Source organism: Dryobates pubescens, chromosome Z, assembly GCF_014839835.1.
Source record: "Dryobates pubescens isolate bDryPub1 chromosome Z, bDryPub1.pri, whole genome shotgun sequence".
NCBI classification, from domain to species: domain Eukaryota; kingdom Metazoa; phylum Chordata; class Aves; order Piciformes; family Picidae; genus Dryobates; species Dryobates pubescens.
In genome coordinates this window covers 43,875,206-43,893,314 of record NC_071657.1, presented here as the reverse complement: position 1 = coordinate 43,893,314, position 18,109 = coordinate 43,875,206, and the positions used below count along the sequence as shown (strand labels likewise).

Genomic DNA, 18,109 nt, shown 5'->3' with positions numbered 1-18,109 from the left:
GCAGTCACACTAAGCAGGAATAAAGTCTTCAAGAACAGAAGAAGGAAGGAGGATCCCAAGCAGGAGGTTCCACTCTTCTTAGCACACTTCCCCCTTTATACTTCGTATGATGTTTATGATATGGGTTAGACCTGCAAGCAAACTGTCTCATTAGAGTAAGTAAGACCAGCTTGCACATAGGCAGGAACCTATCCTATGTTTCCACAAGCCCTATCAGACTAAGGAACTGCTCCACTCTGGACTCTGTAGTGGTCAGTATAATGATAAATACACAGGACAGATTGTCTGTTACGTATACTTGTGTAACTAGTGTGTCTGTGCCTTAGCACATTCATGGTGAGTATTTAGAGCAAAATATTACACAACTGTCTTGCCCCTATTCCTCATATATATTTTTCTGCACAGAAGATACTGCCTCACTGCTTTGATATGTTAAGCATATTTTTAATCTTTCAGAATGTGAGAAAATTACTATTAGCTAAAAACGGTACTGTAAGAGGAGTTAAATTTTCTTCACAGCAAAAGGCAGAATAACACTTCTCTTTTAACTTTTTTATACTTTCCCAAAGACTTTACAGTAATCATCCAGCTTTTGAAAAGATTATAGGTTTTTTAATGCAAAATCTGAAGTCTTTGGGTGAGCATATCTGACCTGCAGAAGACAAGCTATACGGAGTATTTAAATATAACTGACTCTCATACACTTTGTACAAAGTTATGTTTTCTGTAAACTGTGCTTCTAAGAAAAAAAGGAAAGATGTTACAGTCACACTTTTAGGCTTTTAAGCAGATAAATTGAATACAAAATGATTTTCATTCTTCCAATAAATATCCCCAATTGATATAGATAAGACATTTTTGCAATGCCTTGCAAGAAGGCTTACAGAGTATTTTCTTCTGAAGTCTCCCATCCTGCAAAACGTGAAGTACATGAGTAACTTCCATGCACATGAAAATGAACAATAAATACAGTGGAGTTCTGCACTTGCAGGTCTACATTTCCGTCCCTCAGAGTCCTTCAGCTTGTCACAATGTACCTGATGCTCCTTATCTGTAGTTGGGTGGGTTCCTGGGCATTCCTGGCTGTGGCCCTGGGAAGCGTGGATTTCCAGGTGGGTAGCCCGGCCCTCCATAGTTCCTGGGCCCTGGTGGCCTTGTTACAGCTATGGATGGAGGAGGAAAGTTTCCTCCCCTCCTCTGGGGGGGATAGTGACCATTCAGAGCAGGGCCTGAATTCTGGAGTGCCTGAGAGCAGCTGGCGTCTTCTGGCTGGTCTGTCTTCTTTGCTTCATTGCCACCTTGTCCTTTCTTCTTGTCTGAAAAGTGTTCAGAGAACAGCAAAACTGAACATGCAAACAAGAAGTTCCCTGAGAGGGAAATATTGCAGTTGTTTGTCCACTTCAATGTATGGTGGAAAGTCTGGGGCCTTCCATGACAGCAGCCTGAAATCTGAGGTAATGCACCTTCAGTCTTGGTGCGTATTGTTCCTTCAGTCCTTTCTGCAAGATCCCAGTGGAGAAAAGCAGAATATTCTCCCAAGATAAACTTAGATATCATCTATAAATGATGATGTAGTTAGCAATTACAAAGTTAAGCATGCAGGTTTTCAGGCTGCAGATATGCCTTCCACATTTTTCTGTTAGGTTTGATCTTATACTGGTTGAATGACACAGGTGCATGATGGGGAAAATTTAGAAGTGTCTATGGGCAAGGAAACAGCCAATGAAATCATTCAGTACAAACTGAAACCTGCCTGACCAAGCTAGGCTTTCTGGTAACAATTGCTACTATAATCAGTGTATCAATACACTGTCTTGCGCAGCCCTGGATCAATGAAATATGATACAAGGGTGAAGATTTGGACCCAAGTGGTTTGTGAGAGAAAGTTTTTTATGCCATTAAGAGCAGGCTTTTAAGTATTTCTTTACCGGGTTGGAATCTTGTGATTCATTAGAACTCTATTTACTTTGGTGCAGCTTGGTGTGGAATAATGTTACAGTATGCCTTAAAAGAAATGAAGAAAAGGAAAATGTACTGGAGATTAAACCTGTCTCAACCTTTAGAATGTCTTTCAGGAGATTATGACAAAGGAAGCAGTCAAGGGTGTGAGGAGGACTATGGTACGGCATGCATGAATTCCTCATCCTGAGGGCTTTAGACCAGTCATTACCTTGGTTTGGAGTGGATTCATCTTCTTTGTTTTCTTTTTGCTTTGGCTGAGGTGGTTCTGTCTCAAATGGATTTTCATCTTGTTCATTAGATTTTTGTGCCTTTTGTTTATTTCTCCGTTTATTTTCTTCTGCTTGCTAATGATTGGGAGAGAGAGAGGGCAAATTTCAGTGACCTGAATGTATTTGCTAATATTTAGTAAAACAAAAAATCTGTAATTCTTTATTCCTTACACTTTGTAGCTTCTTTTTAAGTTCCAGGTTAGCTTCTTTGTAGGATTTGGAGGTAGCATTGAGATAATAAATGCTCAGGCTAAATATGAAGAAAAATATTTTCTTGTTAGTTAGTGACTTGAATATAAAGACTCCTTCAACATTCCTGTAGCAAAGACAGTTGTGTTAAATTAAGGTCCCTATCTATTCCAACTTTATCATACCTAATCAATGGTACTAATTTGACAATGAACAATGTGCTTCCTTACAGTATGAAGAAGGCACTGCTATTTCAGCAGAAAAGTACTTAAAATAAATTATTTTGTCTATTAATACTCTACATTCAATCTTAATAGTAGTTAAGGAATATGATGTCAGGTAAAACTTGACAAAATTTAATCTCAGAATTTCATTTTTATAATGTAAAATTCTTCTATAATTTCTACTGTATTCTGTTATCTGTTATCTTTTCTATATTTATTGGAAGTTCTGCAATGCTGGGTTATATCTCAGCTCCTCTCTACATAAAGTTAACTTTTTGTTCAGATGTGTATTAAATATTTGTTATTGCTATTAGCTATATGCTACTATGTATAGAGCATATTAAAATGTCTTTATAAAGCAGGACACAATGCAGTCTCTGAGAAAGACTGGGTCTGAGAAAGACTGGGTCATCATTCTTTCCAGGTACTAACTTACAAAAAAATCTCAATTACCCTTATTTCATAAAGTCTCCATCACCTTGCAACACACTGTTCCAACTGCATAGAATACATTGTTCATCAAGGAAAGGCCAAGGCACTGAAGATCAGACTTACTGAATGTTACTGAGAAATAACAATGCTTCATGATTGCCATGTTTCTATTGAAATTCATAAGGATTTATAATGTGTTGTTGTGTCTGCAGCACAAGCTGCTTCAAACCATAGCACGTCAGATGCCCTGTAGTTTCTTGCATCTGAATAGCATTGTTGTTGTGATACAACAAAGTATTTGAAAAGCAACTACAGAAACAACTTAAAAGCCATTAAAAAAAAAAAAAAAAGAAAAGTATTACCCTATTACCCTTTGTGCAAAAGCACATTAATTATGGTAAAATAAAAGGTTCATGAATTCTTCAAGTTGCTCATCACAGGGCAGTTAGCACTATACATAGTTAGATATTTGGGCAGTGAATATTCAGAGTGAAAGAACCTTGATAGTCCCCAGGTTAAGAAAGCTCCGAGTTAATGCTGTATACATACACCATCAGCAATATAAAAGGCAGGATGAGTCCAGGGTTAGAGGCATAACCAAACACTTTCCCGAACCAGGAAGGGAAGTCAAGCTCCAGAGTTTCTGATATGACTTCAAACATTCTAGTCTTTCCACTATTAAACAGAAAAGTTGACAATATATCACATACAAATATTATGGTAATGTCAGCGTGGTGTTACAGATATATCTATTAATCATATCATATTAAGCCAGGGGAAACCCACAATGTATTAACATTAGTTTAAACCTGAACACTGTATTTTAAGGTGGAAAATAGGCATTATTAATTTTTATTTTATGCTAATGCATTTTGCTGCAGTTAAGGTCAAGATTACTCCTCAGAGTCAGTGTACCAACCTGTGAAGAAGAAAGACAATTGAATGTTGTGCTCTATGAGAACCTGGTGATTTTTTTTTTTTTTTTTTTTTTTTTTTTTTTTTGGCATGGTCGATAAGCAAAGAAAAAGCCATCTTGCAACTGGATTCTGACATCACTGTTCAGTGTAATCATTTCTCTTCACTGTGTATCAAAGCTGTAGAAGCCAGTGACTATATTCTAGGAGGTGTTTTTTATTGTTATGCCAATCTAATAACCTTTCTCTGTAATTGTTCCATGGCCAGCTTATTGAGACACTATTTTCTTCTAGGACCATTAATAAGTTTTTCTTGCAGAAGCATTTTAATGTTCCAAGAGTCCCTTCCTGTTACTTTTGGTTTTGGCCATGTGTTACAATACAGAGTTTGAAGTTTCTTACCTGAACTATGCATTTGACAGAGAAAAAAGTTGCGGGCACTGCTCCTTTTCTCACATTGCACAGTAGTATTACCATTTCAGTCATTACCCTTTCAATAACTGCAGCTACTCAGATCTGACTCCAGATGTCTCCCTCTGTACTTTCTTTGGTACGGCACAAATGAAAAATCTTTGCCTCTCTTGCTTTGTTATTGTTGCTCATGTAAATTCAAGCAAATTTCTGTTGCATCTAAATGTTTCAGTAACTCATGCATTTCTTCTTGTATCTATTATAGCTGGCTAGAAACAATCTCACAGATATTTTCCTATTTGCCAAAGTTAACGTGGCAAGATTTCTGCTCCCTTATGAAATGCATTAGGGATTGCTTAGATAACATTCTGCTCACAACAGTAACATATTAGTCAAACCACTCATTGGAATCAGTGTGTGTCTTTTACTATTGTTTCAGTGTCACTTTGTAAATATTTTGTTTAAAACAAATTATGACACCCTTTAAAAAATTAATTTTATATGCTGACTGTTGTCATAAACTCATTATAGTAATACATCATCATACCTATCAAGTAAAGATGATGAAAATGGACCTGGACTTTCAAGATAGTGTGCACATATTGAGAAAGTGTGACAACTTCTAGGCTAGAATGAAGACAAGACATATGTATGCACAGGCATGGATGGCTTAGTTTTTAGGGTCATAGAATTTTTTCTTTTGTAAAAGACCTCTAACTACATTACCTAACCACATTAAGTCTGGTACTAAACCATGTCCCTTAGCACCACATTTATAGATTTATTTTTTAAATATCTCCAGGGATGGTGGTTCTACCACCTCTCTGGGGAGCCTATTTCAGTGTTTCATAACCCTTTCAGTGAAAAAGTTTTGACTAATATCCACTCTAAAACTATCCTGGTGTAATTTGAGGCCATTTCCTCTCCTATCACTTCTAACTGGGAAGAAGAGAGCAACAACCACCTTAGTAGAACCTCTTTTCAGGTGATGAGTGGCAAGGTCTCCCCTCAGCCTTCTTTTCACCAGACAAAACAGCCCTAATTCTCTCAACTGCTCCTCAGAAGACCTGTTCTCTAAACCCTTAACAAGCTTTGTTTCTCATCTTTAGAGACACTTCAGCACTTCCTTCTTCTGCTAAGGGACCCAAAACTGACCACAATCCTCAAGGTGTGGCCAGACCAGCTGAGTACAGGGGGACAATCAGTTCCCTGGTCATGCTTGTCACGCTGTTCCTGATACAGGCCAGGATGCTGTTAGCTTTCTTGGCCAGCTGCTGGCTCCTGTTCAGATGGCTGTCATTAAACATCCTCAGATCTTTCTCTATAGTGTAACTTTCCAGATAGTCAGCCTCAAGTCTGTAGTGTTGCATAGAGTTATTGTGGCTCAGGTGCAGGACCCAGATCATAGAATCATAGAATGGTTTGGGTTGGAAGGGGCTTTAAATATTATCTAGTTCCAAACCTCCTGCCATGAACCTGTCCAGCCTGGCCTTGAGCACTTTCAAGAAGTTCTGGAAGTGTTTCTGAAACATGGATGATCTGCTCCATGACCTTCCCTGGCACTGCTATCAGACTGACAAGTCTGTAGTTCTCTGGATCCTTCTTCCAGCTCTTCTTGTAGGTAGGCATCACATTTGCCAAAATCCAGTAAGCTGGGACCTCACCAGCAAGCCAGGACTGCTGGTCAATAGTGGAAAGTGGTGCAGTGAACGCTTCCAACACGTCTCAGATCAATCTCTTTGATTTTTGCCATCCTATACCTGTGTATTTCTATGTGGTTCAGCAGGTCATACCTGTGTATTTCTATGTGGTTCAGCAGGTCACTAACCATCTCCTCTTGGATTATGGGGCAGCAGTCTTCTCCCAATACCTCTCTTCCAGCTCAGAGGGCTGGATACATCCAGCAAAAAACTGGGCCTACTACTAAAGACTGAGGCAAAGAAGGTATTGAGTACCTCAACGTTTTCCTCTTCTTTGACCACTATGTGACACCCTGCACCCAACAAAGGACAGCAATTCCCCTTAGTTGTTCTTTTGCTGCTAACATAGAATCATTTCTTGTTCCCTATAGTAGCTGTCACCATATTGATTCCTAGGTGGACTTTGTACTTTCTAATTATTCTCCCAGTGTGGCCTCATGAAAACTTTATCCCTTCTTACAATGACCATAAGCTCTCCTTTAGAAGGGACTAATGAAGGTGGTGGTTGAAGACTTCAGAAACAGAATCATCTTCACAACAGTAATACAGATGCATGAAATACTGTCAGTTGGAGAGACACAGCAGTCAAAGCCTACTCCACCATATATTTAGCACACCATATGTTCTGATAAGCCCCTCCTAAATGCATATGGTGATGTTTCCTGAAAGCCATCAATCTCAACAAGTAGACCAGAGATGCATAACATACCACTGTTCCACATCTTAAGAATAACATATGTCTTAATTACAGTGGTAGTGATAATTTTTTTTCATTCCAACTTAAAAGATTTCCTGATCAACACTTCAGATAAAACTGTCTAAAGAATGACTCTATTTTCTAGTATTCCAGCTTCAAGAGTTATCCACAATGAGAAATATTACACAGTTAAACACTCAGCCTACCAGGTGCTAATAATTATTACAGAAAATCTTCCTCATTATTGTACCATTCACTGTGATGTGATGAAACATTTCATTACATCAATAATACAAAAAAAGGATGTAAAATGCAAAAAACCTGAAAGGACCACAGTCAAAAGATGGTGGGATGGAGACAATGGTGTACACAGCAGGCAGTGTGGAGAGAAAAAGGATGAAAAGCAGCATAGCCATGTAGAAGTTATTGGATCTGGAAGCCTTAAAGACCCTCTCTTGGGGGACATTGCAGCACATCACTGCCCAACACTGCAGATACATTGAAGTGTGGAGGCGGAATACATTGATCGCTGGGAGACATGGAGCATAGAAAGATCCCATCCTAGAAAAGAAGTGAGGGGAAAAAAAATTATATTCAACCTGGTCCTATTCTATTCCATTCCATTCCATTCCATTCTATTCCATTCTATTCTATTCTATTCTGTTCTATTCTATTCTATTCTATTCTATTCTATTCTATTCTATCCTATCCTATCCTATCCTATCCTATCCTATTCTATTCTATATATAGGACCTCTGTGTTCCTGTCTGTGCTACTCATGCCCTATGTGAATGTGCTTTGAGCCATACACACTGCACTCAGAAACCAAGTTCATCTTAACATTTTTTTTAGTGGTCTTATATCTTTAGTCTTGCTTTAAGAAGGAGTTGATGGAGATAATTCTCATATGGTGTTTTTTTTTTTTTCTGTCAAAGTTATGAAGACCTCTTTCCAAATTAAATGATCACCTAATAAATACTCTGCACTCTTTGTCCCACTACTTCAGGTAGTATCTCACTTGTGCTATATAAAAAAAGGACAGTTCTCAAGCTAATTATTACCAAAATACCCTTGTTTATTATTTATTATGTTACTTAATATACTAGAATTGTTTTAGGAAGGATGCTTAGTTGACATTTATTTTATTCCTATTGCCACAGTAGTTTAATGCTACATTCCAACTATTTATCAATTCTGCTAAATTTTGGGGTTTTTTCCTTGTTTGATGTTTGCACGATTATGATACTGAAACAGTTGGGTTCATATTATTTTTATCACAATTCGTTTCTTGTGCCATGCTTACTGAAGAGCAATTACTTTCATTTGTCTGGCCAAATAATACAGAATGTAAGAGATCAGGAATCAGCTTCTTTCTTAATCTTTGTCTAGGAGACCAGGACTAAGCTGCTTTGCCTCCAAGTGCCTCATTTTTTTCTATTTAAAAAATAGTAAATAAATCTACATGGTTGGAAAGACCTTCAAAATATCAACATATCATGACAGATTCTATTATGTTAATGTCTCCTTCCCCTTTTCATAGATCTTCAATTAAAAGATAAAGCAGTTACTGGTCTACACTGAAGGGAGAGACTACCTCATGGCCATGTTCCTTACCCTCATGGAAATAATTTGCAAAATACACCTCAGTTCAACCAAGGTCAAAATCTGTAAGCTATTATCAGAATATTTCAGAATAACATTTATTACATGGTAGAGATGTTTGCATCCAACTTGCTTTGTGAAAACAAAGAGAAAGAGAGGAGGAATTTTCCTAGTCACATAGTCTTCCTCTCATACACAAAAATGAATGCCTCTTGTATTCTGTGTGTCTTTGTAATGGTGCCAGCTCACCAGCTGCACTTGGAACTTTTCTATTCTGTTTCAGATGAATAGAAGCATGTACAATAGAATTTGTAAAGTTCAGATAAAACAGAAACCTATTTATCATATATATATGTATGTATATGTTTATATATATATATAACATAAGTTTTTTGTCACTGTATGTTTATTATAATTCAGTCAAACCTCCTTTTTATTCATGTGATGTATTTGGTTCACTTTAAGCCATCAGACACTTCAGCTCTAGTGCCTTACGTGGCCCTGCAAATAAAAATTGGCATGTAAATGTGATCACAGCCCACTAGTTTGCAGTTAGCTGAAGGGTGCTGTCACAGTTTCTGTGCCAGAATGCGTATATTGGTGCTCAGAAGCTTAGAAGTGTATGCTGCTTTTTTGCTTCTTCTTCTTCTTTTTTTTTTTTTTTTTTTTTTTTTTGGCCTTTTTTCACAGGACACATGGAAAAAGAATGGTATGGTATTTCAAAAGGCTGAATTTCAGATCAATACAGTACAAGCCAGGTGCTTGTTTTATTAAGCAGTCAGCCAACAAAAAGTTAAGATTAATCTATGCAGTTTTTTGCTGGTTAGTCCACCAGCTCATTGCACAATCCAGATGCATCTAGTTGCATTTAGCCCTGAACTACTTTTGAAGTGGTCCCACTGACTGCAGTGTACTGGAGTTTGATTTATATGGCATTAAACTTCCATCAAAATAAAGGGTCAGAATTTTTCACAGATACAGCTACACTCCTGCAGATGAAACACGCTTTGCCACACCTACCAGATCATGCCTTGGTTAAATATTAGTCCCAGCACATTTCCACTTATATCAAACTCAGAATATGATGGCTGAAAGAAATAATACAGATGCTTTCATTAAGTTTGCACAAAGGATTTCAAGGTGATGACTTACAGCATATTTAAACTGTCACATACAGCAGCAGGAGCATACTGGCATTGTGTTGTAAAGCCTCTTGTTGCGTCTTTTAAGTAAGTCACAAAACAAACCAGTATGACTCAAAGCCAAGAGACAGACATTTATACAGCTTGTAGTACTTCACTGAAACTTTTTTTTTGAGATTTGTCTAGAGCTGATTTTTAAACCAGTATGTTTTCCATTGGAGTAGCTGGTAGTGGTCATCCAATGTGTCCTCCAATGCTGTACAAGCCATGAGGCTGCTGTGATTTGACTCCTGTTTGAACTATAACACTATCTTTTGTATTTTAACAGTTTCACTCTTGAGGAATTCTTTCTAAGCATTGACAGATGTTGCAAATCATCTTCCCTGCTTAATGTATACATCTTATTTCTCATTTGAGTGTATTTGATTCCAATTTTTATATAAAGATTCAGCCTTGAGGTCTCATTTTTAATTGGTCTGCTGAAGAAAGCACAGTGTCATAAATTTTTGCTTCCAGTATGGACACATCGATACATTTCTTTAGATTTATATTTTGAACTACTCATCTAAGCAATTTTATTCTGTTTTCCCAAATCTTTCAACATTTCCATATTTCTTACTTTACCCTATTTATTAGTCTGCAATTCATGAACACTTCTGGCTGAAAATACTGAATACATTGCACTTGAAAAATGAATGAAATGCGCACATACTTATTAGCTTATGTACCAGAACAAACACTAAGAGACTACATCCTCCAGCCACTCTGGATATCCAGGGTCATCTCAAATAACACTAGGTGCATGCAACAAAAAGACCATGCATAAAAGTCAGCAGATTCAGAGTAAAATATCAAGGCAGAAGAGCCTTAAGGAAGTTCAAATGGAAGATAAGTCATCCTAAGTAAATAGTCTGTCCTACGGTCTTCAGAATGGCTTTCAAGCTTGCATCCATTCAGACTCTCACTGATCATGGATATCCTGAGAGGAAAAGGGCTCTATCACTTTAACATCTTTGGCAAACACAACACCTGAGCTATTTCCTGTCACGTGTAGCACTAGATAAAATGATTCAGCAGTCCTGTTTGAGACACATTATAGAATTGGAAGACTGATCCTTGCAATAAAGGCCAAAATCTCATAAGAGCCAGCAAAAGACAAAGACATTTTTTCTAAATAAAATACCAAAACTTTCTCTTCCACTTAAAAAAATATCATTTTCTGAGAGGCTACTTTTAGTAAAACAATAAATTATGCAGGCACGAAGGCAAAATTTTGAGTAAAGAAAGACAAACATGTGGCAAAACAGCTACATTGGCTGCTCATGCAGATAAATTTAAACAACTTCGCTCTTTTCCGTACCTCTCATTAATTACAAAAGAAGCTTCAGAAGCTTCACAAGCTTTGCCAGTATCCTGATTACTACTTAAGAGGTAGAAAAGCAGGATCAGACCTTAGACTGTCAATTTCTTAGCTGATTAAGCTAATCTAGCTCAGATCTGTGAAAAAGAGCAATAGCCTCAGCTCCCAAGTGAAGAGCTTTACACTGTCTTATGTGATGGGATTTACTAAGAAAGAATAGAATAGAATAGAATAGAATAGAATAGAATAGAATAGAATAGAATAGAATAGAATAGAATAGAATAAACCAGGTTGGAAGAGACCTTCAAGATCATTGTGATCAACCTATCATCCAACACCACCTAATCAAATAAACCATGCAACCAAGCATCCTGTCAAGCCTCGCCCTGAACACCCCCAGTGATGGCTACCCCACCACCTCCTTGGGCAGCCCATTCCAATGGGCAATCACTCTCTCTGTGTAAAACTTCCTCCTAACCTCCAGCCTAAACTTCCCCTGGTGCAGCCTGAGACTGTGTCCTCTTGTTCTGGTACTGGTTGCCTGGGAGAAGAGACCAACCTCTGCCTGACTACAACCCCCTTCAGGTAGTTGTAGAGAGCAAGAAGGTCACCACTGAGTCTCCTCTTCTCCAGGCTAAGCAACCCCAGCTCCCTCAATCTCTCCTCATAGGGCTTGTGTTCCAAGCCCCTCACCAACTTTTTTGCTCTTCTCTGGACACATTCTAGCAAGTCAACATCCTTCCAAAACTGAGGGGCCCAGAACTGGACACAGTACTCGAGGTGCGGCCTAACCAGTGCAGTGTACAGGGGCAGAATGACCTCCCTGCTCCTGCTGGCCACACTGTTCTTGATGCAGGCCAGGATGCCATTGGCCCTCTTGGCTGCTTGGGCACACTGCAGGCTCATGTTCAGCCTACCATCAACCAGCATCCCCAGGTCCCTCTCCACCTGGCTGCTCTCCAGCCACTCTGACCCCAGCCTGTAGCACTGCATGGGGTTGTTGTGGCCAATGTGCAGAACCCGGCACTTGGATGTGTTAAATCTCATGCCGTTGGACTCTGCCCATCTGTCCAGCCTGTCCAGGTCCCTCTGCAGAGCCTCGCTACCCTCCAGCAGATCAACTCCTGCCCCCAGCTTAGTGTCATCTGCAAATTTACTGATGATGGAGTCAATGCCCTCATACAGATCATCAATAAAGATGTTAAAGAGCATGGGGCCCAGCACTGATCCCTGGGGCACACCACTAGTGACTGGCCACCAGCTGGATGTGGCACCATTCACCACCACTCTCTGGGATCGGCCCTCCAACCAGTTCCTAACCCATCACAGTGTGCTCCCATCCAAGCCATGGGCTGACAGCTTGGACAGGAGTTTGCTGTGGGGGATGGTGTCAAAGGCCTTGCTGAGGACCAGGTAGACTACATCCACAGGCCTCCCCACATCCACCAGGTGGGTCACCTGATCATAGAAGGAGATCAGGTTGTTCAGGCAGGACCTGCCCTTCCTAAATCCATGCTGGCTGGGCCAGTTATTCTAGTTATAATAAAAGTATATATAATAAAATTTCTAGAATTAGTTCCTTAATGATCTTCTTCATACTGTGTGCTAGAAGACACTATTCAGAATCCCAAGAAAATCACTATGATTGTATTCTGTGGAATAGGAAATCAGCCTTTGAATTGGAAATGTGTAAAAAATGCCTTAAAAAATTCCATGAAAAAAAAAAAAAGCCCCACATTTCCTGAAGTCACCAAAGTCTAAAGAATAAGAAAATTATTAAGGCATAAGCAAATTCTGAGAAAAACTAACACAATGCTTCTCAGAGATTTTGAAGTATATGCATCAGCCAACACTTACAGGATTGAAAGGAAAATGCAGTCATCTATGAAAATGTGAAGTGTTAATCTGACAAAGACATTTAAAATAGTAAACCAGATACTTACAAATCCATATTCCAAGTCCCAGCACCAGCAGTAATTGAAAAACCTAACAAAGACAGCTCTCAAGAAATCGCCAATTAGAATTGTGATGTAAGTTGTCATTGTATCAGAGACTGTGAGCCTTACGAATTCCTGTTAGAGTAATATTTTCTGTTAATAATGATATATTTAAACAATTAATAATTACAATAAAAATGAAATACTGGACTAGTCCCTAATACTGTTTATCCTGCTTCAACATGGAAAAGAGTCCAATCCTCTTCTATGTTCACAGATTCTAAAGGCTGGGAGCAAAACTACTCTTCATTTGCTAGAATTATCCTTTGCCCTAATTTGTGTTCATATTATCAGATGAGACTTTCAGGGATGACCCTGGGGAAGGCTTCCAGTCAAGATTGCTTTGAATCCTTTTGAATTTGGGAGCATTACTTTAAATTTAAAAAATAAAACAATAAAAAGCCCCACCCACCCTACAGCAAAAACCAACCAAACTTCTTTCTCAAGATCCACAAAACTCTCAATGAATTTGAGTAGGAAAGACAAAATTCTTAATGGAAATCCTCATTCCTCTTACTAATCTTTCTGTGATATTATTCCCCCTGATTTGAAATTACAGAGACAATTAGCCCTTGATTTTCTTCGTATATTATTCAGCATCACTGAAAATAAGAGTATCACAGTATCACCAAGGTTGGAAGAGACCTCAAAGATCATTGAGTCCAACCTGTCACCACAGACCTAATGACCAGACCATGGCACCAAGTGCCATGTCCAATCTCCTCTTGAACACCTCCAGGAATGGTGACTCCACCACCTCCCTGGGAAGCCCATTCCAATGACGAATGACTCTCTCCATGAAGAACTTTCTCCTCACCTCGAGCCTAAACTTCCCCTGGCGCAGCTTGAGACTGTGTCCCCTTGTTCTGGTGCTGGTTGCCTGGGAGAAGAGACCAACCTCTTCCTGGCTACAGCCACCTTTCAGGTAGTTGTAGAGAGCAATGAGGTCACTCCTGAGCCTCCTCTCCTCCAGGCTAAACAATCCCAGCTCCCTCAGCCTCTCCTCATAGGGCTTGTGCTCAAGGCCTCTCCCCAGCCTTGTTGCCCTTCTCTGGACACGTTCAAGTGTCTCGATGTCCTTCCTTGTGGTCGTTTGAGGCTGTGCCTTTAAGAACAAGCAGTGCTGAGACACTGGCTAAATGTTTTCGGTATTAGAACCAAAACATTCTGATATTCTAAACGAATTTCATTGGTTGATAAACAAAAATGCAGCTTCAGATTGTGAAGCAGTTGGAAATTTTTTTTTTCTTCAGTTCAGTTTGGGAGTTGGGGGAGTGGAAGTTTCAGCCTGTTCTCCCTGCCTGCTTCTTCTGCAAACTGCTGGAGTTGGCCTTCAGATAAGCAAAAACTAATCCTGCATGGGCTTTTGAAGCTTACTAACAACTCTTCCTTAGTAACTTGCCTTTCTCTCTCTCTAACTCCTTTTTGGGGAAAAAGGGAGGTAGGGGGGGAGAGAGGGGGTTCCAAGGAGGGGATCCCTCCCTCGGGGAGGGATTTTTGTCGTGTTATTTCTCTTCGCTGTGTATTTCTGTGTATATATTGTAAATACCTGTATATATTGTGTTATATATAACCTGCTTTCCATATATGCTTGTAAATATATAGCTTGCTCTTCGATCTGGGCTAGTTGAGGTTTCTTACTCTGTGGAGGAGGGAGAGCTAAGCCCTCTCTCAACCTACCACATTCCTAAACTGAGGGGCCCAGAACTGGACACAGGACTCAAGGTGTGGCCTAACCAATGCAGATTACAGGGAACAATGACTTCCCTGCTCCTGCTGGCCACACTATTCCTAATGCAGGCCAGGATGCCGTTGGCCTTCTCAGCCACCTGGGCACACTGCTGGCTCATGCTTAGGCAGCTGTCAATCAGCACCCCCAGGGCCCTCTCTCTATGGGAGCTCTTCAGCCACTCTGACCCCAGCCTGTAGCTCTGCATGGGGTTGCCGTGGCCAAAGTGCAGCACCGGGCACTTGGACTTTTTGAATGCCATCATATTGGACTCCACCCATCTGTCCAATCGGTCAAGGTCCCTCTGCAGAGCCTTTCCACCCTCTAACTGACCAACTCTCTGAATAAGTTTCTTAAAGAGGCTGAAGTTTGCCCTCCGGAAGTCCAAGGTGAAGGTTCTGTTGGTGCTCCTCCCTATCTCCCTGCATATTGAAAACTTCACTATCTCGTGGTCACTGCACCCTAGGCAGCCTCCCACAGTCACATCTCCCACCAGCCCTTCCCTATTGGAGAACAGCCGGGCAAGCAGAGCCTGACTCCTGGTAGGCTCACTTAACAGCTGCATCAAGAAGCTGTCCTCCATGTGCTCTAGGAATCTTCTGGACTGCCTCCTCTCTGCTGAATTAAGTTCCCAGCAGATATCTGGCAGGTTAAAGTCACCCACAAGGACAAGATCTGATGATCTTGAGACAGCCTCCAGTTGCTTATAGAATATTTCATCTGCCTCCTTATCCTGGTTGGGTGGTCTGTAACAGATTCCAGCCAGGACGTCAGATTTGTTAGGCTGCCCTCTGATTTTAACCCACAGGCTCTCAATCCCTTCATCTTCCACCTCAAGTTCTGTGGCAGAGAGTGACTCCCTAATATACAAAACCACCCCTCCTTCTCCTCTCCCTCTCCTGTCTCTCCTAAAGAGTCTGTAACTCCCCGGTGTAGCACACTCCAATCATGTGTGTTATCCCACCATGTTTCGGAGATGGCAACTATATCATAGTCTTCCTGGTGGACCAGGACTTCCATCTCCTCTTGCTTATTGCCCATGCTGCGTGCATTGGTGTACATGCACTTCAGCTGGGCTCTTGATTTCTCAATTGACCCTAATTTGTGCCCCACTCTTTCTTCTACAGAGGGACTGATTTCCTCACCCACCCCCTTCAGACCTCATTTAAAGCCCTCTTAATGAGCCCTGCCAACTCTAGTGCTAGGACTCTTACTCTGTCTAGATAATTGCATCCCATCAGGACCCAGCAAGTCAGGTGCAGTAAAAGTTGTCCCATGATCGAAGAAAGCAAAGTTCTGCTGCTGGCACCATCCCCTGAGCCAATTGCTGATGGTGTGGGTTCTCCCGTTCCTCTCAGTGTGCACCCCTGCCACTAAGGGAACTGAGCAGAACACCACTTGAGCTCCTGCCCCATCAATCAATTGTCCAAGGGTCTTGAATTCCTTTTTAATCACCCTGGTGCCCTTCTTGTCAATTTCATCACTCCCAGCTTGTATTACCAGCAGAGGGTAATAGTCAGAGGGCTGGATTAACTTTGGGAGTCTCCTTGTGATGTCCCTAACCCGCACCCCGGGTAGGGAGGATGGGTTGGGACAACATATGGGTCCCTCAGTACCCCGCAGGAGAGAGTCCCCAACAACTATAACCCTTCTCCTTTTCTTTGTGGAGCTGGTCATTATAGTTGGTGGGGACCGCTTGGCCTTAGGCTCCTCTCCGGATGGCTGCTCCTCAGCCCTCTCATCCTCACTGCCCTCGGCCTGCAGGGCCTCATACTTATTATGTAAGGGCAGTGGAAGAGAGGAGAGGGCCGGGACGGATTTCCCTTGTCACCCCTGATAGGGACCTGTATCCATCCCTCCCTGTTTCCAGGGATGCTTCCCTCAGCAGGGGAGATCTGCAGAGCCTTCTCCCACATATCTAACTCCCTTTTGCTTTCCCTTATTGACCTGAGCCTATATACCTGCTCCTTCATCTCAGTCACTTCATCCTTCAGCTCTGCCACCAGACTGAGGAGAAAGTTCACCTGGTCACACCTGACACAGGTGTTCTCTCCTTCCCCCTCCATTCCAAGTACCAGGCTGAAGCACTCTCTGCAGCTGGCAGCCTGGTCTCTTGCATACTGATGAAGCAACTCTGTCTGGGTTGATGCTGTTTTCTACCCTTCGTCTGAGAGACAATCATGGTGCAACATTTGATTGGAATTATTTTATATTTTTTTTTTGAGCAGCCGAGAGGCTCTCGAACCAGAATGGTGCTGTGCGCACAGCCCAGGCAGGATTGAAACCTCCTGCAGCTGACGTCATGCTCCCGATCCCGAGCAGGCTCACGAGAGCATGATCCTGCCGGACCTTCCTGCCAACCAGGGGTCCTCCCGACCCGCAAAGCCCCAAAAAGAAAGCGAAAAGCCAAGCAGAAAGCTCATGATTCAAGTGGAGCAGTCCCGAATGCCAGTTCTAGTTGACTTTCAAGCCAAAATGGCTTGACTGGTTCCCTGTCTTTCTACTCATTACTGGTGATTATCCAGTTAGGTGAGATTGGCAGAGTGATGGAGCAATGGCTGTTGTGGTTATGTGGCAAATTGATTTCCATGCACACAAATACCCCAATGGGATATGATATAATAGAGAAAGAGGAGTGTTAGAAAAGTCTTTGGAAATGACATTTCAATAATGATATTTCAATAATGATAAATGTTCAATTCAATTTAATAAAATAATTGAGCAATTTTACCATTAAGCCAGTATTATTCTTTTTCATTGTCACAGAATCTAAGGGCTTGGAGGGAACGTCCAGAGGTTAGCTAGTCAAACCGTCCCTGCCAAAGTAGGGTCACCTAGGACAGGCCACACAGAAAAGCATTCAAGTGGGTGTTGCAAGTCTCCAGAGAATGAAACCCCACAATCTCTCTGGGCAGCCTGTTCCAATGCTCCATCACCCTCACTGTGAAGAAATTTTTCTCCATGTTGAGGTTAAACCTCCTGTGTTGCAGCTTTTACCCTTTGTTCCCTGTCTTATCACTGGGTACCATCAAAAAAAGACCATCACCTTCACCTTGACACCCACCCCTCAGATATTTATAGACATGGATAAGATCCCCCCTCAGCTTTTCTTCTCCAGTCTAAAACAGCCCCAGTTCTCTCAGTCTGTCTTCATAGGACAAAATTCCCCCAGTCATCCCTATAGCTCTCTATTGGAGATCCCTGTGACTCAAACTGGGGAGGCCAAAACTGAGCACAGTATTCCAGGTGTGGTCTCATTATGGCAGAATAGAGGTGGGGGGAGAACCTCCCTAGACATTCTGGACCTCCTTTTCTTGATGGACTCCAAGATACCATTAGCCCTCTTGACCACAAGGGTACATTGCTGCGCCATTGGTCCACTAGGACTCCTAGGTCTTTCTCCTTGGGACTGTTTTCCAGCAGGACAATCCCCAGTCTTTACTGGTGCCTGGTGTTATTCCTCCAGAAATGCAGACTTTAC

General features: G+C 41.2%; 1 protein-coding gene across 1 annotated transcript in view; it reads right to left on the bottom strand.

The window, feature by feature from the left end:
- Window positions 1-1,021: 1,021 nt before the first annotated feature.
- TMC1 (transmembrane channel like 1) overlaps window positions 1,022-18,109 on the bottom strand; it is a 98,376-nt gene continuing 81,288 nt past the window's right edge. Inside the window, exons 14-20 of the mRNA XM_054178409.1 lie at window positions 12,846-12,974; window positions 9,421-9,488; window positions 7,120-7,359; window positions 3,626-3,751; window positions 2,403-2,481; window positions 2,171-2,306; window positions 1,022-1,316 (exon numbers count right to left, since the gene is read on the bottom strand). Of these exons, the coding sequence (XP_054034384.1) occupies window positions 1,048-1,316; window positions 2,171-2,306; window positions 2,403-2,481; window positions 3,626-3,751; window positions 7,120-7,359; window positions 9,421-9,488; window positions 12,846-12,974 (1,047 nt within the window). The 3' untranslated portion in view covers window positions 1,022-1,047. The remainder of the gene's footprint in view (window positions 1,317-2,170; window positions 2,307-2,402; window positions 2,482-3,625; window positions 3,752-7,119; window positions 7,360-9,420; window positions 9,489-12,845; window positions 12,975-18,109) is intronic.